General features: G+C 43.7%; 1 protein-coding gene across 11 annotated transcripts in view; it reads left to right on the top strand.

The window, feature by feature from the left end:
- Nucleotides 1-16,405, top strand: part of eya1 (EYA transcriptional coactivator and phosphatase 1) — an 87,276-nt gene extending 70,871 nt beyond the window's left edge. For all 11 annotated transcript variants that reach the window (XM_074693640.1, XM_074693638.1, XM_074693636.1 and 8 more), the window contains 7 exons: nucleotides 196-285; nucleotides 10,033-10,091; nucleotides 10,201-10,361; nucleotides 10,577-10,691; nucleotides 11,006-11,127; nucleotides 11,852-11,952; nucleotides 14,385-16,405. In XM_074693640.1, coding sequence (XP_074549741.1) covers nucleotides 196-285; nucleotides 10,033-10,091; nucleotides 10,201-10,361; nucleotides 10,577-10,691; nucleotides 11,006-11,127; nucleotides 11,852-11,952; nucleotides 14,385-14,465 — 729 coding nt within the window. In that variant the 3' untranslated portion in view covers nucleotides 14,466-16,405. The remainder of the gene's footprint in view (nucleotides 1-195; nucleotides 286-10,032; nucleotides 10,092-10,200; nucleotides 10,362-10,576; nucleotides 10,692-11,005; nucleotides 11,128-11,851; nucleotides 11,953-14,384) is intronic.
- The last annotated feature ends 2,280 nt before the right edge of the window (nucleotides 16,406-18,685 follow it).

The raw sequence follows: 18,685 nt of genomic DNA, 5'->3' as shown, positions 1-18,685 counted from the left end.
CCCAAACTTTCAAGTCCACCTAATGTCTTCTTTTATGGGAACGGCCTGCTGAGGAATTTAAAAGGGATCCAGCGTTAATTGAGTGACTAAGGGGAAACAGCGTTATTTATTGTTTCACTTAAACGCTTTCAAAATGGAAAAAAAAGTTCTCAGTGTGCATAAGAGAGGTATTTATTTGTTTTTGTCTGTTTTCAGGACCCGCCCACCTCTGTATCATTAGGCCTGAGAATGGAAGAGATGATCTTCAACCTGGCTGACACACACTTATTCTTCAACGACTTAGAGGTAGGTTGTTGCTTTCTTTGAGCTCTCCTTCTCGTCTGCTTTTCATATTTATTAAATGATGATCTCTGTGGTCAGAGGAGTTCATATTCAAACAGGAGTGTAAGAGGAGTCTGCAAAGTTTGTACTGAAAGCAGCAACATTTGCTGCACAGCGTGACGCCTGTTTCTCAGTTATCATGTCCCATAGTGGTGAAGTATTACCTTGGAGCCCAGGGGATACCATGAATTTTACATGTGCTGTCAGTCGCCGTCATTCCTGGGTCACCAGCCCTGCCCCCGATCCCTCCTCCCCCTCCTATAGAGGCCAGCTCAATTTGTCAGGCTCTGGTGTTTTCTGTGTCCACTCTGTGTGTGTGTGTGTGTCTGTCTGTGTGTCACACTGTGCTCGGTGTCGCTGTCCACCCACGGCACAGACCCCTTCGTCACAGCATGAAATCCCCCTCCGTCTCCCCTCCCACGCCTCTTTGCCTCCCTGATTCATGTACGGCTGGTGTAAAATCTGCCCCTGGGGCACAGGAATAGAGGGATCAAGGATAGGGAGGTGTGTGTTTGTGTTGGTGTGGGGTTGTGTGTTTGAGAGAGTGTGTGTGGTGGGGTGTCTGAGTGTCTACTTCTCTCTGGGGAGAGCTCAGGCTATAAGCATGTGTCACATTTTTCCCAACATATTTAGCACAGATTTCAAACGGCTCCAAATCCTGACTTCTCTTTTCATTTTCCTGCTTTTTCTATTAATCTTTGTATGATTTCACTGACTTTGTTGTTGAAGAGATTTCTACACCTCTCCCCCTCCTCCTCCTTCGAGTCTCCCAGTGAATGTGAACTCGCTGTCCGATTACTCTCCCTCACTGTCCTGCTTTCTGCTGACCTCACAGTAGAGGAAATGTTTTGTTTGATACTTAAGTGTGAAGAGATCTGTGGCCCCTCTGCCAAGTCTCATTACTCACCACTGCGTTCTGCTGTGTTACATGAAACAAACCCAAGAAGGAGGGGAAAAAGGGAGAAAGAGAGACAGGGAAAAATGCTCATACTCTCCCAGACGAGTGACTGAGATTCCAAACGCCGTCATCGTGATCAAAGTTAATTGGTTGCAATTGGCTGGTTAAATATTTCCTTATGCCCTGGCTGTGTAGAATCTGTTGGAGCTGCACTTTATTGTACAGATCTGCCCCAATCATTTAAAAAGATGGCAGTTTGTGACGACACTTCAGTGTGGTTTTGCCCAAACATCTGTCCTGTGTTTTGATTTCTTTTCATGTGTGATGGAACCGTTCACAGACGAATTGGCAGCTCTGGCTGCTTATAGAATTATGAATAAATGAAACACGTAGGTTTCTTCTGCTCTTTCTCAGTGGCACAATTATTAGATTTTGTTTTGTCACTTTAAAGCTTTAGATTTCTCTCCTCCGAGTATTTCCATGGCTTAAATATCAATCTGTGGTCTGCTGTGAACTTCTTCAGAGCGTCTAATATGAAGCTGTCTCTGCAGACGCTGCAGTGATTGTCATTAACAATCACTGCAGAGGAGGAGTGACATTCTCTCGACGGCGTATTGATCTCTCCTCTTAAAATGAGCTCGGCCGCTCCGAGTGTTAAGTGCCAGTTCTCAGCAATGCCTAACCAGTTGTGTTTCCTCTCTTCTGATTTACAGTCCTCCACCTCCGATAGAGCTAAATAGAGTCCAACTATAAATACCGCAGCCAGCAGCAGTTATGTATTTAAGCATGTGCAGAAATGCATATGGTCCATCTAATTTAGTCGAAGCCATAAAGGGAGACCCCAGAGGCAGTGCTGAAACACAGGTGCAGAGTTAGTGGTCTTAGTGGTGTGTGTGAGCGCTCCATCGAGGTCTTAACACTGTTGTTCTGCCAGCCTCTGCACAAGAACATTACATATAAACTCACAACAGCACGTTTTGTCCCCTCACAGCTTCTGTTAAATGCTTGTTTTTGTAATTAAATAACCAGTTTCAAACAATGCACCAGGCCTCTTAACATTTACAGGCCTTTTAACATCACAATACGGCAGAATAACGTGCTCAGCCTGCAGTAGCCAGAGCAAACACTCAGTCCTCGTGTACAATGTGTTCAAGTGTGTGTGAGAGGGAGAGAGTGTGTGAGAGTGGAGGCTGGGCCGTGTTGATAGAGCTGGTGAGTGACGATTCAGAGGAAAGTCATAAAAAGAAAGAGGGCATGCCGAAGGGGTCAACAGGGATCAGTTTCACCCTTACGTTTCTCCCTCTCCCTCTTTCCCCTCGAACCCTTTTCTGGATCAGTGCTTTCCTTTTTCATTCACTGTTTGGTTAAAGACACATCAGAGGAGGCAAAAAGTAAACCTCTCCCGTCTTTACTTCCCCTTCCAACCAACACCTGGGATTTTCTTATTGATCTTCTTGTTTGGGCCTTTTAGGACAACACAATCTCTCATTATCTGTAGAAATTAGGAGAGGAGAAAAAGTCGACTGCCTTGCGGGCACTTTGAGGTCTACTTATTTGGCACTGTGATAACTGCATGTAAAAAGACCATAACGAAACACTGGCTACATCCTGACACCCCCACCCCTCATGATAGGAGTGGGAGGATGTAGTTAATGGAATATATATTATGGAAAAAATTTCCTTCTTACTTTGTTTTCAAATGGATGAATTTAAGCAATTATGGTCGAGAAGGGTCTCACATGTACGTCAGTTTCAACCAAACTTCCAGGAATTGGTAAATTAACAGTTGATGTTACAGATGTCTTATATCTTTATCATTTCATACAATGTTCGAGTTTTTTTGTTTTTCTTTTTTTTCTGTATTTTGTTTTCATTCTCTTTGGCCCTCAGCTCTGAAACAATATTGAACTGTCACCCTACATATGAAAGAAGACCAGGGTAACTGCACGTCCCTCTTACAGACTGTATGTAGTAATAGAGTAATAAGGAGCTTATTGTTAGAAAAAAGAAGAAGAAAATGTTTAGGGTTTTAAGGAGGAAAAAGGTTTCAAGACATCTAGATGTTTTACTAAGGACCCTTTATACCCTCTGTTACTGCATGACTTATAGTTTGTAAACTGCTCACAACTGTCCTCTAAATAAAGAATGAAAAAAGAAATAGTAGAGAAGAACTTTAAGTACAGTTGCTCAAAGTGAACTTGAATTTACTTTCAAACTTTTTTTTTGAAACTGTATTTAAAATTTTTTGAAGAAATGTGAGTGGCCCAAGCACAAATTGGGCAAACCAACACAATATCTTTCAAAACAGAAAAACACTCATTTTTTAATTCTCACACAGGTCAAACAGTTTGTCGCTCTGCACATGAAGGTCACACTACATTTTTTTTTAGCTGGAGAAAAATTATGAATATGACCAAACCATTATCTCCGCCAAGGATGTAATGGTTTCGGAAGAGTTTGTCTGTTTGTTTGTCTGTGAACAACATAGCTCAAAAAGTAACAAACGTATCTCGGTGAAATTTTCAGGAAATGTTCAAAATGGGATAAGGAAGAAGTGATTAAAACTTGGAGGTGATTCAGATCACCGTCTGGATCCAGGATTTTTTCAAAGGATTCTTTATCATTGTGAGATAGGGCGGTTTTCACCATATGTGTATATAACTCCACGATAAACGGTCGGATTGCTTTGCAAAACAATACAAGACAAGGTCACAATAATTTCTGACAGATGTTAAAGTACGATCCAGATCCAAGCAATATTCTGGATGCCAAGATCTTTTTAAACAAAAAAACTAAATATGTTTAATTTTTTAGTTTATTAGTTTAAAATAAATTCATTTTTTGTTTTTATGTAATTTCAAAGAGTCTTAGATTTTCCTTTAAAAAAGGAAACTTTAAAACATGAAAATAAAAGATGTTTTGTACATATGCTTTTCTCCATAGAAAAAGTGAACTTGCACCTCTCCTATGCTAGCTCTGTCATGTAGCTGAGCGTGGAGCTAATTGATGGTCTGTGCTGATGTGTTTAATGAAGCCTACTGAGGCTGAGCTCACTGAGCGGACTGACAGCTCGGCTCTGACTCAGGGTGTGAGTTTACTGGAGGTGCGCTGCTGCGGCCCGAACGCTAACACCAGGCAGTATGTGGGAACCGGGGGCCTCCCTCTCTCGCTGACCGAGCCCCCTGTGCTCCCTTCTCAGTGGGGTACGGGGGGCTGATGTCTCCCCCTTACCCTGGGTGAGAAAACAACCCTCCCTGTCTGGAGGATAAAGGGCACGGGGGCAAAGCACTCACAGGGAGCGAGAGGGGGAGAGGTCTCTAAAGGTGGGAACATTTTAAATCAGTTCAGTGATGCCTCCATGCTGTGCACATACACACCTAACACTGCAGAGTTTTTACACTCCACCTTTAACACACGCCATTTAAACAATCCTCATTCATCTATTATTCTTATTCTTCCACACATGTACCTGTGGACTCACCCTGTGACACTGCGAGCTGGAGCCTTTTATGGCTCCCAGTCTGCAGTCACTGGGTTGAAACCTCCTCTGTCACTCTCACCCAGCGGCCGCCTGTTAATGAGAGATGCTGTGAAACGCATGGTTACCTTTTTCCTCGTGGCTGAAACGGCTCTCCAGAGCCTCTTACTGTGGAGCCGTTCTGTTGCTTTTATTTCCCACTGCAGAGAGTCAGATCCTGTACTCGCCATTCCACATGATTGGTAGCTTTATGGTGTTTTCCTTGAAAGTGTATTTTTGTGGTTTTATTCCCAGTAAGGTAGAACATAATGCTAACTGTTCTTTTCACTGGATGAGGAAATCCAGTCGTTTAGTTGATAGGGTGCCATTTAACACTGCAGCTCTCTGGCACATATGTTTATGTATATTCCAAAATCTCCATCGTAACATAAAAACGATCAAGATCTGCACTGGTTAAAAACTATGAAACCCCTAATTTGCCGTTCCTGTTCTTCAGATTTTAATGCCGTGGACTAAAATAGTCTTTTTTCACACAGAATTTATTTGGTCAGATGGGCTTCTGTACGACTGCACACACTGATGTGGGTATTTCATCATGTGCCTGGCCACTGATGCAGCACTTCTGTCATTCTCCTCGACATAACTCCATCACGTCTCGAGGCGGGACTTCTGATGTGTTCTGGATCGAGTACAGAGGGAAAAACGAAGGTTTCAAAGCCACCCTGTCAATCTCCCCTCCACTGAGCTCCACCTCACCCCCACTCTACTGCACGCTTTCCTAACACAGCCGATTCATGCCTAAATAAGAGGCTGAGGGCGCACCGAAAATATAACATTACTGTCTGGTGATAAATGACGATGTTTCTTGTCTGAAATTAAAGGCAGAGTGACAGCACCTGCCCAGCGTGCTCTGCGGAGCGGGGAACAGAAACTTGCAGAGATCTGTCCAAACAACAGTCGGCTGGAAAGATTCAGCAGTCTCAGTGTTGAGGAGGGAAAATGCTGAAATGACTGAGATTTGATATTGTATTTAATGTCGCCCTCCTCCAGGTGTGGTTTGGACTTGCAACCTCATAAATAGGAAAAGTGAGAAGCAGCTCATCCATCACACATAACTCATTTGTATTTTTTGCTGCCTACCTGCAGGGTGCTTCTGTCTTCTCCAACTTTTCCACTGACTGGAAGAGTTTTTCAGACTTTGTCAGAATTTAGTCTTACAGAGCAAAAGTGCACTCATGCTCGCTCTGATCACCCCCTGCTCCTGATCGTGTGAATTCTGTAAACCAGCATGGACGACTCTGTACCTGTGCTTTGTTTGGCGCCGCTGTTTGAATTCCGTGGCTGTTCAAGCACAGATTGTGGATTGGAATGAAGTGGGCTCGAAGAACTCTCCCTTTGTTACCCACATCCTGTGTTTGACCCCCAGGTAATCACAGCCCCCCTGCACCTCCTCGCTTCACCCCACCTTCCCCCACCCTCTCCCAGACAGGGGTGCCTGTGGTGGGAACGAAGGAGGAAGTTGCTGGGGGTCACAGACCGCGGGGGGGATGACAGCCGCTGCCGGTGTAGTGGCGGTATTGAGAACCTGCGAACCATGGATGAGTCTTTTTCACATGGCATTAGCCTGTAGGGTCAGGAGGAATGCTGTGATGACGGCTGTTATCGCTCACAGTGCCGCTCTGACCACCCAGCCCCACCCTGACTGCTCACCTGAAGGGGGAGCTGACAAAGAGTGGACAGTGTCTACAAGCTGACCTCGACCATCATGGGAAAACAGCTCCTCGAGTTTAAATAGCTCCATCCTCTTTATGTTTTGGCAACACGCGTTTGTGACTCGCCACATCTTTCTTCCCCTGGCCTCTGACTGCTGCAGTCACCACTCAGAGCTCTTTCCAGGGCTGCAGGAAGACTCAGGCCGTCATCACTGATTGCTTAATGACAGACGCCACAGGAACAAAAAGGGCTCTGATAACTTCCTCTACAGTGCTGAGTTTTCAGCGGACTGGCGGAAAGACGGAGACAAGGAGAGGAAGAGAGTGACTGATGTGGAGATGGGAGCATCCTGAAGAAGAAGAAGAATTCAGTTTTCATACTTTTCTGGTGTTTTCATGCACAGATACAGGCGCTGTGGTAGCCAAGTGGACTCAGATAAAAGAAAGGAAGGCAGCTGATGAATTTAACAGAGCGACGTAGTGTTTGCATAAGGAGTAATTGTGATGGCTTCTGGTGGAGGGTCTTCACTCCTGAGTACAGTAGGAACATCTGGTGCGAGTTAGCGGTGATTGTAGGTTTTAGGGAGACCACTGTTTGCTTGGTGAGGGGAGAACGGAGAGATTGGATGGAAAAGAGATGTTCAAAAGGTTCTGAGAAATTTCTCAGGCTGCCTCTCAAAGTACCACCGTTTTGAAGCCTGTCATTCTTTTGTTGGTGTTACACAAACAAAATAAAAGCAGGATGTTATTTTCTCTCCGAGGCTTTCCACTGAGTCAAGTCAGCAAAACTCGTCGCCCCATAGATTTTCTTTCCATCGTGTCCACTCACGACTGTACTTAGCCGGCTCTGACCTGCAGCGTCCATGCCTCTGCGGTGTTTACGAGACCTTCAGAAGTTGCTCCTAATGAGAATGTGTAAGAGTTACTGTACGACATTACCCACAGCCACCTCCTCCATTAGCTTCTCCCAGTCCTCCTGGGACGCCAGTGCAGGAGTTTACACCATCCCCAGCTGGGAGTCGTAATTGTTGGAGTCTGCACAGTTCTCCAAACCAGCCCCCTTCACACACACACACACACACACACACACAGATAAACTTCTATCTGGAAGTATTTGAAGCCAGTTCAGCTGTTTAACTAGAATCATAATTTCTGACAGAATCAATATAATGGAAGGTGTTCAAACTCTAAACTGCTTTATTTTTCTTGGCTGTTAAATATTCAGACCTAATTTTGTTTAACTTTGAGTATTTGGAAGAGTCCATGTAAAATCCTTCATAATCAGCAGCAGGTTTAATAACTTCACTCTAATTACTTCCACATATTTACGTGTTGGATCATGATGGAGTCCTGAAGTAGAGCCATAATTAACGCTTTGAGTCATATCGCTTGCTGATCACTGTTTTGATCCATGCTGGCTGTCAGTCTGAAAGAAACACATGACGGGAAAAGAATAAACACGTCGAGCTATTGTTGTCAGGGGGACAGCGTGTAATTAGGCGGTGATGTAGAAAACAAGAGGAATTGAGGGGCTGCATCAGAGTGAAAGTGGGCTGATTGTCCCTGATTCATCAGCAGGTAATTACTGCATAATAGAAGCATTCCAGTCACTTGCACCAGAATGGGAGGTCTTTAAAAGACGGCTTTACGAGGTGCTTAACCCTGGCTGCTGTTTTTTGTTGTCAAACAAACAGACATGCCCGGACTACTTAAGGAATTAAGCAAACCAACACTTCTGGGTTGTGGGGTAACTTGTGAACATGAGTTATCCACCAGCTTTTTGGCCGCACATCTTCCGGCTGGGACAAACTGCTGCTTTCTTGGACCATTAAAGATCTGCTGGTGAGTGTCTGGAAACAGATTAAGCCAACCCAGCTAAAAGCCAGGCTCCAATTGGCAGTCCACGTCCTGGAACGTGGGGCTAAGAGCCTGCTCCATGTGAGGTCACTTTGGACCCTCTTCCCCCCTCCTGCCTTCACCCGCCACTCTCCTCCATCTCTACTTCTCCACCCCTCCTTATCGGGGTGCTGAAGCCCCGGAGAGGAGGGGAGAGGGGTTACAGGGTCAAAGTCTTTTCCTCTTTGGATCTTGGGGCTTGCTGGGAGAGGCTTGGCAAGAGAATGGCTGCATTAGAGCAGGGGTTGGGGGTCAAGATTTTAATTCTGTTAAAGAACAGCTGGTTTGAGTTTCTCCGCACGTCGCTCTCACCCTCCCTCTCCCCACAAATCCAGGGAGATGAAAAATTTGTTCAGAGGGGAACCAGTAAAATAAAAAAGGTTTACAGTCCAAAGCCCTTACCCTTACCCTGCTCCGGCATTAGAGAGGAATGCAATAACGTCAGCATTTGGCATCAGTTAGATTGACTTAAAACAAGGAAGTCCTTTCTGTGTTTTGGTGTCTGAACAACCGGATGAAACTTAATTAAAAATGGGGAGGGATTTTTCAAACCCGAGGCTGAAGGAATTCTCTCCTGCTAGTTTTAATTTCCACATGAAATTATTATTTCACACTTAACTTAAAACGGGTGAGTCAAACTTTTTGGAGGTTACGCAACTAATTTAAACATGTAGCTTTCCAGAGAAATTCCTCAAGATTTCAAATATACTCCTGTACACTCTAAATAAGCTGCCAGTTTGCCTTCACATCTGTTTTGAAGCCTTTCACTCTTCTCCAGTCAAGTCCTACACGATAACAACCACGTTTTTATATCTAAAATAAGCTTAGCTGGTCGCTCTGCTCAATCCATGTGCAATGTGTTGATCTGAATGCCAATGCAGGACTCCCTCACTTTTCAAGCTGGCTGAGAGGGCAAAGAGAGGAGGAGGAGGAGGAGGGGGAGGCACTAGCGCTCTCCTATAAATGGAAAACTAATAACAGATTTTCAGTCTGCTTTCTCCTGAGCTCTCTTGCCGGCTGCCTGGCCCCGGGGCTGTGTTGGTGTGTGGCGCAGCAGCAATCAGAGGTCATAATTTCATTGGCGGTTAGCATCAGGTTCAATTTTTCTAGTAGGTTACATTTACCAGAAAGTCTGGATTGTGTTACCGTGTACCGGTGGAATCAGCGCAGAGCTGCAGAATCCCTCCACCTTTCCAAGAGGAGCCCGGCACCCCCACAGGGGAAGAGGAGTGTGCACATATGTTTGGAGATGCACACACTCTTTCACAGACACACACGCTCATGAACAGACCATTAGTGCCAAGGCTTTTTATACAACCAGTGAGCCCACATACATCCTTCTACTGTATGTGTATATATCAGTGCTTTCAGGAATAGCTGCTCAGATTCAGACCTGTGGAGTGTTTAGAGTTGCTAGATTGAGACTTAATTGGTTATGTCTGTGGGTGTGCATATCTTTGGACCCCTCTAGTGGTAGCAGTGCTTCCCCGCTGATGATGAGGTTAGTTTTTGTTTGGACAGAGCTGCTGAGGGAAAGAAAAATGGGGGGGCAGATTCAGAAAAAGTCAAGGCGAAGAGGGATTACGGCCGAGATGTCCGGCCAAAGCACAAATTCCTGAATAAATATGTTGTTTTAAGAAAAAAAAAAAGCTTCTTGCTGAAAAAAGACACATCCAAAGGGTTCATGAAACCTTTGCAACTCAAGTTGTATGTTTCATGTGTTTCAGGAATGTGACCAGGTACATATCGACGACGTGTCCTCTGACGACAACGGCCAGGATCTGAGGTACAAGGCTGATTCACTCATGCCCCAACAGCCAAAACATACTTCACCATTTGCTAATTTCAACTCTGCGATCTGTGGTGACGGTTTCTGTCTTTGCGTTCCCTCTCAGTACGTATAACTTCGGTGCTGACGGCTTCCACGCAGCGGCGACCAGCGCCAACCTGTGTCTGGCCACAGGCGTGCGAGGCGGCGTGGACTGGATGAGAAAACTGGCCTTCCGCTACAGACGAGTAAAAGAAATCTACACCACCTACAAAAATAACGTCGGAGGTAATCCCCAGCAAGAAGCAGCGCCGCTCTGTTCAGATCTGTCCGGTAGAAATGAGTTGTGCCATGATTATGGGAGGCGTTTGTGTGAGAGCCCACGCGTGTTCACATGTGTGCTCTAATAGCACACACCACTCGGTCAGGGTTAAATTTTGAAAATTTCAGTGGTATTTTACGAGGTGCTGGTCCAACCTAAACAATGTTCCCCTGCGTTTCAGGTCTGCTGGGCCCGGCCAAAAGGGAAGCCTGGTTGCAATTGCGAGCAGAAATTGAAGCCTTGACGGACTCCTGGTTAACACTGGCACTGAAAGCACTAACATTAATCCACTCAAGGTAGGGCTGCAGTGAGGAAAATTGTACCCAGTCCCATACCCCACTTCTAAAAACACACATGTGGTGTAAATAAGTCAACTCCAAACTCCCAGGCTATTAAAGAAAACACCAATGCAGCAATTTGTCATTTGGTTACATTTTCTTGTCTGACTTTGAAAGATAAGTGAGCTAATAGATGTAACCCTGATCTTCCAGCGCTGGATGAGTTTTACACACTTTCTACTCTGATGTGCTGCACATTATGTTTGTCTTGTCCTCCGTGAGAGTGATTTAGAATAATTGTGTTGCTTTTCTCTGTTTTCTCTCTACTGCAGGTCAAACTGTGTGAATATCCTGGTGACCACCACGCAGCTCATCCCTGCCTTGGCTAAGGTGCTGCTCTACGGCCTGGGAATAGTCTTTCCTATTGAGAATATTTATAGTGCAACCAAAATAGGTGAGGACTGCACCTGAACTGTGTGATTTGCACATTGTGATTACATCAGGGAACATGGTTATTGAAGACTAAGACACACATGCTACCTCAGTGACAGGACAGAGGTGTGGACTGGGAGGATTCAGTCACCAGAGAGGGTTGATGTTCTTCCTAATCAGCCTGGGATTATTTTCCTGGAGCTGGGCCTCCACAGGCCTCTCCTGTTCAGTCCCTGCATATGAAACCACTTCTGCACATTTATGTCAGCACAGAGCCCCCCCCTTCTCCGTCCCTTTCTTTCTTTTCCTCCCGTCCTTCCCCTTCTTCACTGTTTCAAATGCAAAATAAACATCCAGCTTCACTCCTGCACCACTTTTCGGCCCCGTCAGTGCCTGGCTGGAGCTGAGTATAGCTCGAGGTTCCTTTGAGCGTTAAGCGCGCTGGTCCTCCTAACCAAAGCCTGCAGCGTGCAGGAGTGATTTAACTGCTTTAAGTGCATTTGTCCTGTGTTTTCGGAGCAGGAGGGCAGACTTAATGCTTTTCAGATTGGCTTTATCTTTGGCCTGATCTTATCACATCTCCTGGCTGAGCTCAAAGTGTTTACTCTCTGCCATATTCTGTGCATGTGTGGTGTTTTTAAAGGGGGCTCTTGTCACCCCCCTGCCTTTGAATCAACTTGTTTAGTGCGTGTGTGTCTGTTTGTGTCCACTCCTCTAACATCCTGCTGTTGACTCATCCCTCGCAGGCAAAGAGAGCTGCTTCGAGAGAGTAATTCAAAGGTTCGGGAGGAAAGTTGTTTACATTGTTGTCGGAGACGGTGTGGAAGAGGAGCAAGGCTCGAAAAAGGTAAGAAGATTGTAGGAACGTTGGGTGAGAAATACACAGAGATGAAGGAACAGGATAATGTTGGGGCTTGTTTGTGCTCTCTATGAGGTCAGGAGTTCAGGATGAATACTGACAGAACACAAAACATACCTGCTCCAAAGAAAGGACTCAGCGCTGCAACTCGGCCTCTCAGCAGTCTTACTTTTCTTTCATTCGTTTATCCTCTTATAGTGCGTCCAAGTACAAGAGAGAAAGTCTGTAGTGTGTAATCAGCGCTCTTCCTCTGCCGGCTCAGGTTTACATAGCAGGGGAGGGGAGAGATGGCATAATTATATATTCCTGCTTGGTGCCCTGAGCCGCGTGAATGCTGTGTGTGTGTAAAGCTCGGCCGGCCCAGTGAGGCACATACAAAGAGACTTCAATCATTGTTGATAGAATTAGAATATTTACAGCAATCACAAGCCTGTTAGTACAAGACGCAGCTCACTCTGAACTTCTCGTGGTACCTGTTGGCTCTTGCGTCTGTATTTGTAAATTCAGTGTTTCTGCCAAGTTTGAATGTAAACCAAATACCGCACACAGCAAACATATTCATTAGTAATTCATCAGAGCGTCTTTCACCGTCAGAGTCAGCGCGCCGCAGTGTCAGCATGAAGATGAGGAGTTTCCCTTTGAAAAGCCTCCAGCTCCTTTTTCACCTGTTTCTCAGTAAACAATGGCAGCAGCGTGAGGACAGATGAAGAGTGATTAGGCAACGATTAGGGAAGAAGTAGCAACCTTTCCCCTGGATAAGTGTGTAAGAGAATAGCTCTGTGTTATGAAAAAGCAAACACACCCTGGGAATAAAGTCTGGTGGGATGATTGTGGAAAAAGATGCAAATATTTTCACTCAGTCTTGAGCTGACGGCATGTGACATTGATGGAAGGATAAGGAGTTTTTTTTTTTTTTTTCCCCTGTTTGAGTGCTGCGAGTCCCACGACACGCCATGCGGTAAAAGGTTTCTGTGTCAACATCAGAGAGGACGTGAAATAACACAACAGTTTCAGCCGTCAGGAGGCTCACATCAGACGTGACGCTGTGTGGAGCTACAAAAGTCCAAAAGTCCTCTCAGCTCTCAGTGCTTCATCTGAAAGAGAGGGAAAAAATGCCTGAAACAGCTCCGCTCTCAGTTATTACCATCGCCTGGGACAAGAGGCACAGATAGCATCTCCAGCTTTTAAACTTAAAAGGAAAGACAATTTACAAAACAAAAAGCAAAGAGCTTTTTAAGGGTCAGTGCAGGCTCTCCTAAGCGGAACATATGCCTGGGAGAGGCCGTACCTTTGATAAGAGGGGGGTGTAATGGGCTCCACACAGCAAGTGAGCGGAGGACTCTACCTGACAGGCTCCTTTCATTCTCTGTGATTCTCAGGTTTCTGCCCCCGTCCTCGGCTCAGGAACAACAGCTCATTTGCACTGTCCTAAAAACACACACAGGCAGGCAGAAGGTTCATTCAACAGACACTGAGGAGAGTTTATTTCTGCTGTGGTCAAAGACAGCGAGCGGATGGGTTCAGAGAAATAAAGTACTTGATAATGCAGGAGAAGAAACAGGCAGAGAAGGAGGATTTGGTTGTACTATGAAGTAGTGAAGACTAAGGAGCTAGAGGAATGATGTCGTTAATACAGCTACATTTCCCAGTGAATGATGAGTTATGGTTATTAGCTGCTGTGAGGGGAGTGTTTTAGCATGTGTTGCTAATGCTACATTGGGCTGGGAGTAATTCTTATACCCATTATTTTGACTGTTTGTTATTTTCTTGTAGTAAGGAGACCTTCAGAATTTTAGAAAAGAGTGAATTATGCCCAAAAACTATTAAAACTACTTGTATAGTCTGACAAACAGTTAAAGATTTAGAAACAAAGCAACAAGTGTCAACATTTTTGGGACTGAAATTGTATGTTTTTGGTGGTTTTCAGTTTCTGAGGAAAAAGTACATAAAAATCAAAAACCCTAATTTTCATCCAGGAATTGTACTTATTGGGTCCTGTGTTTGAATAAAAGGAATATTTTTAATTACATTCTTGTACATTCTTTAAAGACGACTCATTAGATTATTTACAATACAAACTGCTATTTTTTTCCTTTTTGACAATAAATTACCCTCCATAAATGTGGCAAAATTAGTGAAAAGTGCCGCGAGTAAAGTGTGAAAAATTGTACATTTTGACAAACTAACCAACCAAAACTCAAACACATTTGATTAAAAAGGCAAAAAATCATATGTGATAAAAAAACACACATTTTAGGGGCTACAACCTTAAATTATTTTCCATCCTTTGGTATCACACAAGTGATGGTCAAAGTTTACTTTATTTTGACTAGTGAGTATATGTCAAGTGTCTGATTTAAGTTTTTCTGTCTCTTTAAGACAAAACTTGCCACATTTCTCTGTTTTCATTCCTCCCACAGCACAACATGCCCTTCTGGAGGATCTCCAGCCATTCAGACCTCATGGCCCTCCACCACGCTCTAGACCTGGAGTACTTGTAGCACTACACCACCTCTGTACGTCCGGCTCTGCCTCCGCCCTGCAACCTTTCACCTTCGCCCTGCAGCTCCATCCCATGCTTACTGCAGACCCTGCAGAACCCACCTCCACCCTCCTCAGTGCTGCCTGCCGTCTGTCTTCCTCTTCACAGGAGGAGAAGAAGAAGAAGAAGAAGAAGAGGAGGAGGAGGATGGGGTAAAAAAAAGAGGCTGAGCACACGGTTAATGTGCTGACATACAGTCACACTTTGTCTTAACCTAAAACTGTTTTTTTTTTTTTTTTTAAATCTGGAAGCGAAGGAGAGAGGTGAATTTACGGCGCTGCAGCTGCTTGCCCTGGTTACTGTGAATCGGCCGCTTTCTGGAGCTGTCAAAGTGTTTTACGGCCCCGTGTTTGAGCCGGGACTCTGTCAGGGTTCACACCTGTGAGGGGAGCAGAGCTACTGACGGCCTTGGCTGCCTCGCCACAGAAAAACACAGGAGCACGACTACTGGTGGTGGCATTTCTCCATCCCTCTGGCTCCCTCTTTCTCCCCTTTACCTGCTCCTCATCCCTCTGCTTTTGACTCCTCACGCTGTCACGTGATGGACAGAGACAAAGCGACTGCTCCTTTGTCGGCTCGGGAGTCCTGTGCTTCTTATTTATGAACGGAGACTTTGTGGGTGGCATTGCTCCACCAAGAAGGTACCTCGATGATAAAAAGACTTGTGCCTTTTACAAAGTACTACCACAGCAAGAGGAAGACATTTGTGGGGGAAAAAGAAAAAAGGGGGTTTTCTAATAATTTAAGACAAACAAAAACTTTATTTACAATGCTGAGACAATCGTGTATAGAGGAAATCTTTTTTTGTGTGTGTAAGTTTGTAATCACTGGACTATTCCTTCCTATATTCATTTAGGTACGTGCTCTTGAAAGGTGGCAACGCTTTTTCATGGAAGTAAAAAAAATAAAAAATAAAAGGCATCCCATGGCACAGGAGCGTGTGCGATGCCTGAAAGTGTTGATGTGTTGGAGTTTTGTTCAGAAAAAAATATGTAGATAACGGGATTTTGTGATAAAATGTTTTGTCAAGACCAAAAGCATGGATGTCAAGTGTCAATGAGCTCTCATCTGATTCTGCGATGTTTTCTCGTCCTGACAGGAAACTTCCGTCACACAGCTCTCCTGGATTTTAAAATTGGGATTTCTTTTGCTATGTTTCAGAAAGGTAGCTCACTACTTGTGTTCTCAACATTTCACCAGCTTGCAGCCCTGACCCCATCAATCTGGAAGCTAACTTAATTCTGATAAGGGTTTCACACATGGCGTGGAAGTGAGAAGGTGTAAATTCCAGCTTCCTGTGAGCCATTTCAACAACAAATTGAAATCACTCTAATATATAAAAGAGCAGGCTTGAATAGGTTTTATTATCTTTTATACAAGCGCTATAACAACTCTTGTACAGCCAGTGTAATTTTGTATGATGTAGTGTTTTTATTTGAACATTCAGTGTCCCTCTTTGAAACACATGAAGCCCTTTTTTGTAAAGCGTCTGTGGATGGGGAAACCATAATGAACATTTTGAGTAAAGCCACTATAGCTTCGAGGAGTTTGTGAACATACAGGACATGTGCTATCGACTGTGAATTTTTTTAAACGGAAACCGATTCGTCGCGTTTCTCATTTTCCCTCCTTTGCACATGATCACTGTCGGCCTTTACACTTCAATTTGGAATCCTTGTACCTCTCCACATCCACCCACCCCCCAACTCCTCTTCCTCCATCTTCTCATACAACTTCCCCCCTCACCCTGGAGGGGGGGTATCTACATATTGCTGCTAGATCAAGGTAATGGTAGGTAAATAAGGGAAATGTTTTATAGATTCATACAGCACGCCTTTTTTTTATTATGTTGCAATCATAAATGCAAACTGGAAATACTTTACACTACACGGGCCTCATTGTGAAACGCAAAAGATTGTTGTGTCTGCAAAATATGTGTACAGATGTTTTTGACATTATTATTTGATTGTGTTTAAGTTAATAAAACTGATTTGTGAACTGTTACTCGACCCCTTCTGTTTTGTTTCATGTTAAATCCAGAATTTTAAGAATTTTGCTGTTTTTTTAAACATAACACTTGACCTTTTAAACTACCACACTTTTTGTGCTAACATTTTTTTCTTTTCTAATTTTAAGCATTTAAAAAAATTCTATCTGTTTCTAAGCCCTTTAGTATTTCAAGTCTTTATATGTTGTGCTTAATATTTTCAAACCTAATCGTAAAACAATGAAACATTATTTTTTCATGCTGTAGTTTTTGCACTAAGGCAGTTTGAAAGCCATTTCAAGCCCATGAACTTTTCTAAAAGTTTAATTTTAGTAGAAAACTGTTTCAAGCCTTGGTCTTTAGAGGTTGGGTTAAAACTTTATAAAAAATCCTGATTTTTATTCTTAATGTATTCAAATCTAAAGGTTTTTTTTACTTCTTAACTTAGCAAAAAAGCCCTTAAAAAGTCTTAAAATTCTTATTTTTAAGTGTTTTATCTATTTCACATGCTAATATTTTATATTTTTAAGTATGTACGAGTTTTGAGTATGTAAGACCACAATTTTTAATCTTTTAATTTTCTGGGGCAGCTTAAATATTCAAAGTGTTTTTAAACATCTTTACTCTTTAAAGGTCTTTTTTAGCCTTACTTTTATAAAGCTTTTTTTAAGTAATAAATATTTTAGGAATCACATTCTAATCACTTTTTTGTACATAAACTAAAATGAATTAATATCTGAACTTGTTGATGTTTTATTAGGTTTCTACAGAAAAATATCAAAGTTTCTTCAAAGCAAATGCAAGGTCAGATATTCCTGATAGTTTAACCCAAATGTCTGTAGCAGCCTTCATGCATAATTAGCATAAATCAAATGCTTCAGGCCATAGAGGGCTGAGCTAGTTTAAATAACACATGAAAAGTATTTATGGGGCTGATTTTATGAGGTGGTCACAGTTAAGACAGTTCAGCATGTAACACTAACCCGGACAGGGAAGAAAAAGTCCAGCCTTTTAACCACGCCGGAGAATTAAGCATGCGTGGAATTTTATTTCGAGCCACACGGCCTCGTTTAATATCCAAATCAATTATGTTTTCAGATGGAGTGGGAGTGATGGCCGGGGTGAGGCGCGTGTGTCTGCCAAGCTGGACGCAGCAGGTCAGGCTGCTGCCACTGACCCCTAATGTGCTTTTCCCACTTCCACACAGCTGAAAGACTAAGTAGTGTCTAAGGTACTGGCTGTCTCGTGCTCTCTCTGCAGCACAGAATAGAAGTCTGTTCTCTTTGATAAGTTTTCCTGATGCTCAGGGACCTGGCAGACAAACTCAGACAACCAGACGAGACATTTTGTGAGAGAAAAAGTGGGTGTTTTGTGGCATGTCGGCCAGCCATTCTGGCTACTCGTACAAAACAGATGGGAATAAAAATAAGAGCTAGATTGTGTCTGTTTGGCCTGACTTGCATTTTCTCTCCTGTGAACCTTGATTTTCTGAGATTTATCATCCTTTGATATGTCTCAGACTCTGCATATAAGTGATCCTGTGCTTTAATCAAGCTTTACAGTCCCTGTGTAATTCTGAAGAGGCTTGAGCCACAATGAACTCCCACCAACCCCCCTGTGGAAATACAGGAGGCTATTACCTCGCAGGTCCTCTGTTGGGCATTCCTCTCCAGGACGTCCCAACAAAGCGCCAGCCCTCCATAAAACTGTACTGCAATAATAAACAACGCCGTTGGTGATTTACGGCCTTGCCCAGACAGTGATTTCATGCAGATTTCCATAGGGGGGGCCTCTGACGGAGCATCACAATTGAACTAATATTGTATTACATGCATATCAAACTCCCCCCAAAAAACCTGATCCGCCACATCTCTTTTTATGAGCAGGAAGCCTATTAATAGGCCTGTGTTCTCCTCTTGGTGGCTAGTGTGTCTCAAGTTAGGGGGAATTTGTCTTTGGGGTGAGCAGATGTCCACAGATTGAGACAATAAAAGAAGAAAGGCAGGAGGGAAAACACAAAGCTTCCATCCTTAGCAAAGCTGCAACAACTTTCTGCTCAATCTGATAACCAAAAACACTTTCAGCTCAGCTTGAGTCTGTCTGTCTTTATTTTTGGTTTGGCTGAGGCTGTTTGTCTTAAGGCAAGGATAGACAAACCGGCTGTCACTGATTGCAGCACCTCCTCCAGTGGT

Source organism: Halichoeres trimaculatus, unplaced genomic scaffold (genome assembly GCF_033239565.1).
Source record: "Halichoeres trimaculatus isolate MK-OKI-2021-1 unplaced genomic scaffold, fHalTri1.1 fHalTri1_scaffold_18, whole genome shotgun sequence".
Classification (NCBI taxonomy): domain Eukaryota; kingdom Metazoa; phylum Chordata; class Actinopteri; order Labriformes; family Labridae; genus Halichoeres; species Halichoeres trimaculatus.
Note: the sequence above shows the minus strand (reverse complement) of the source record. Positions and strands in the feature narration are given on the sequence as shown.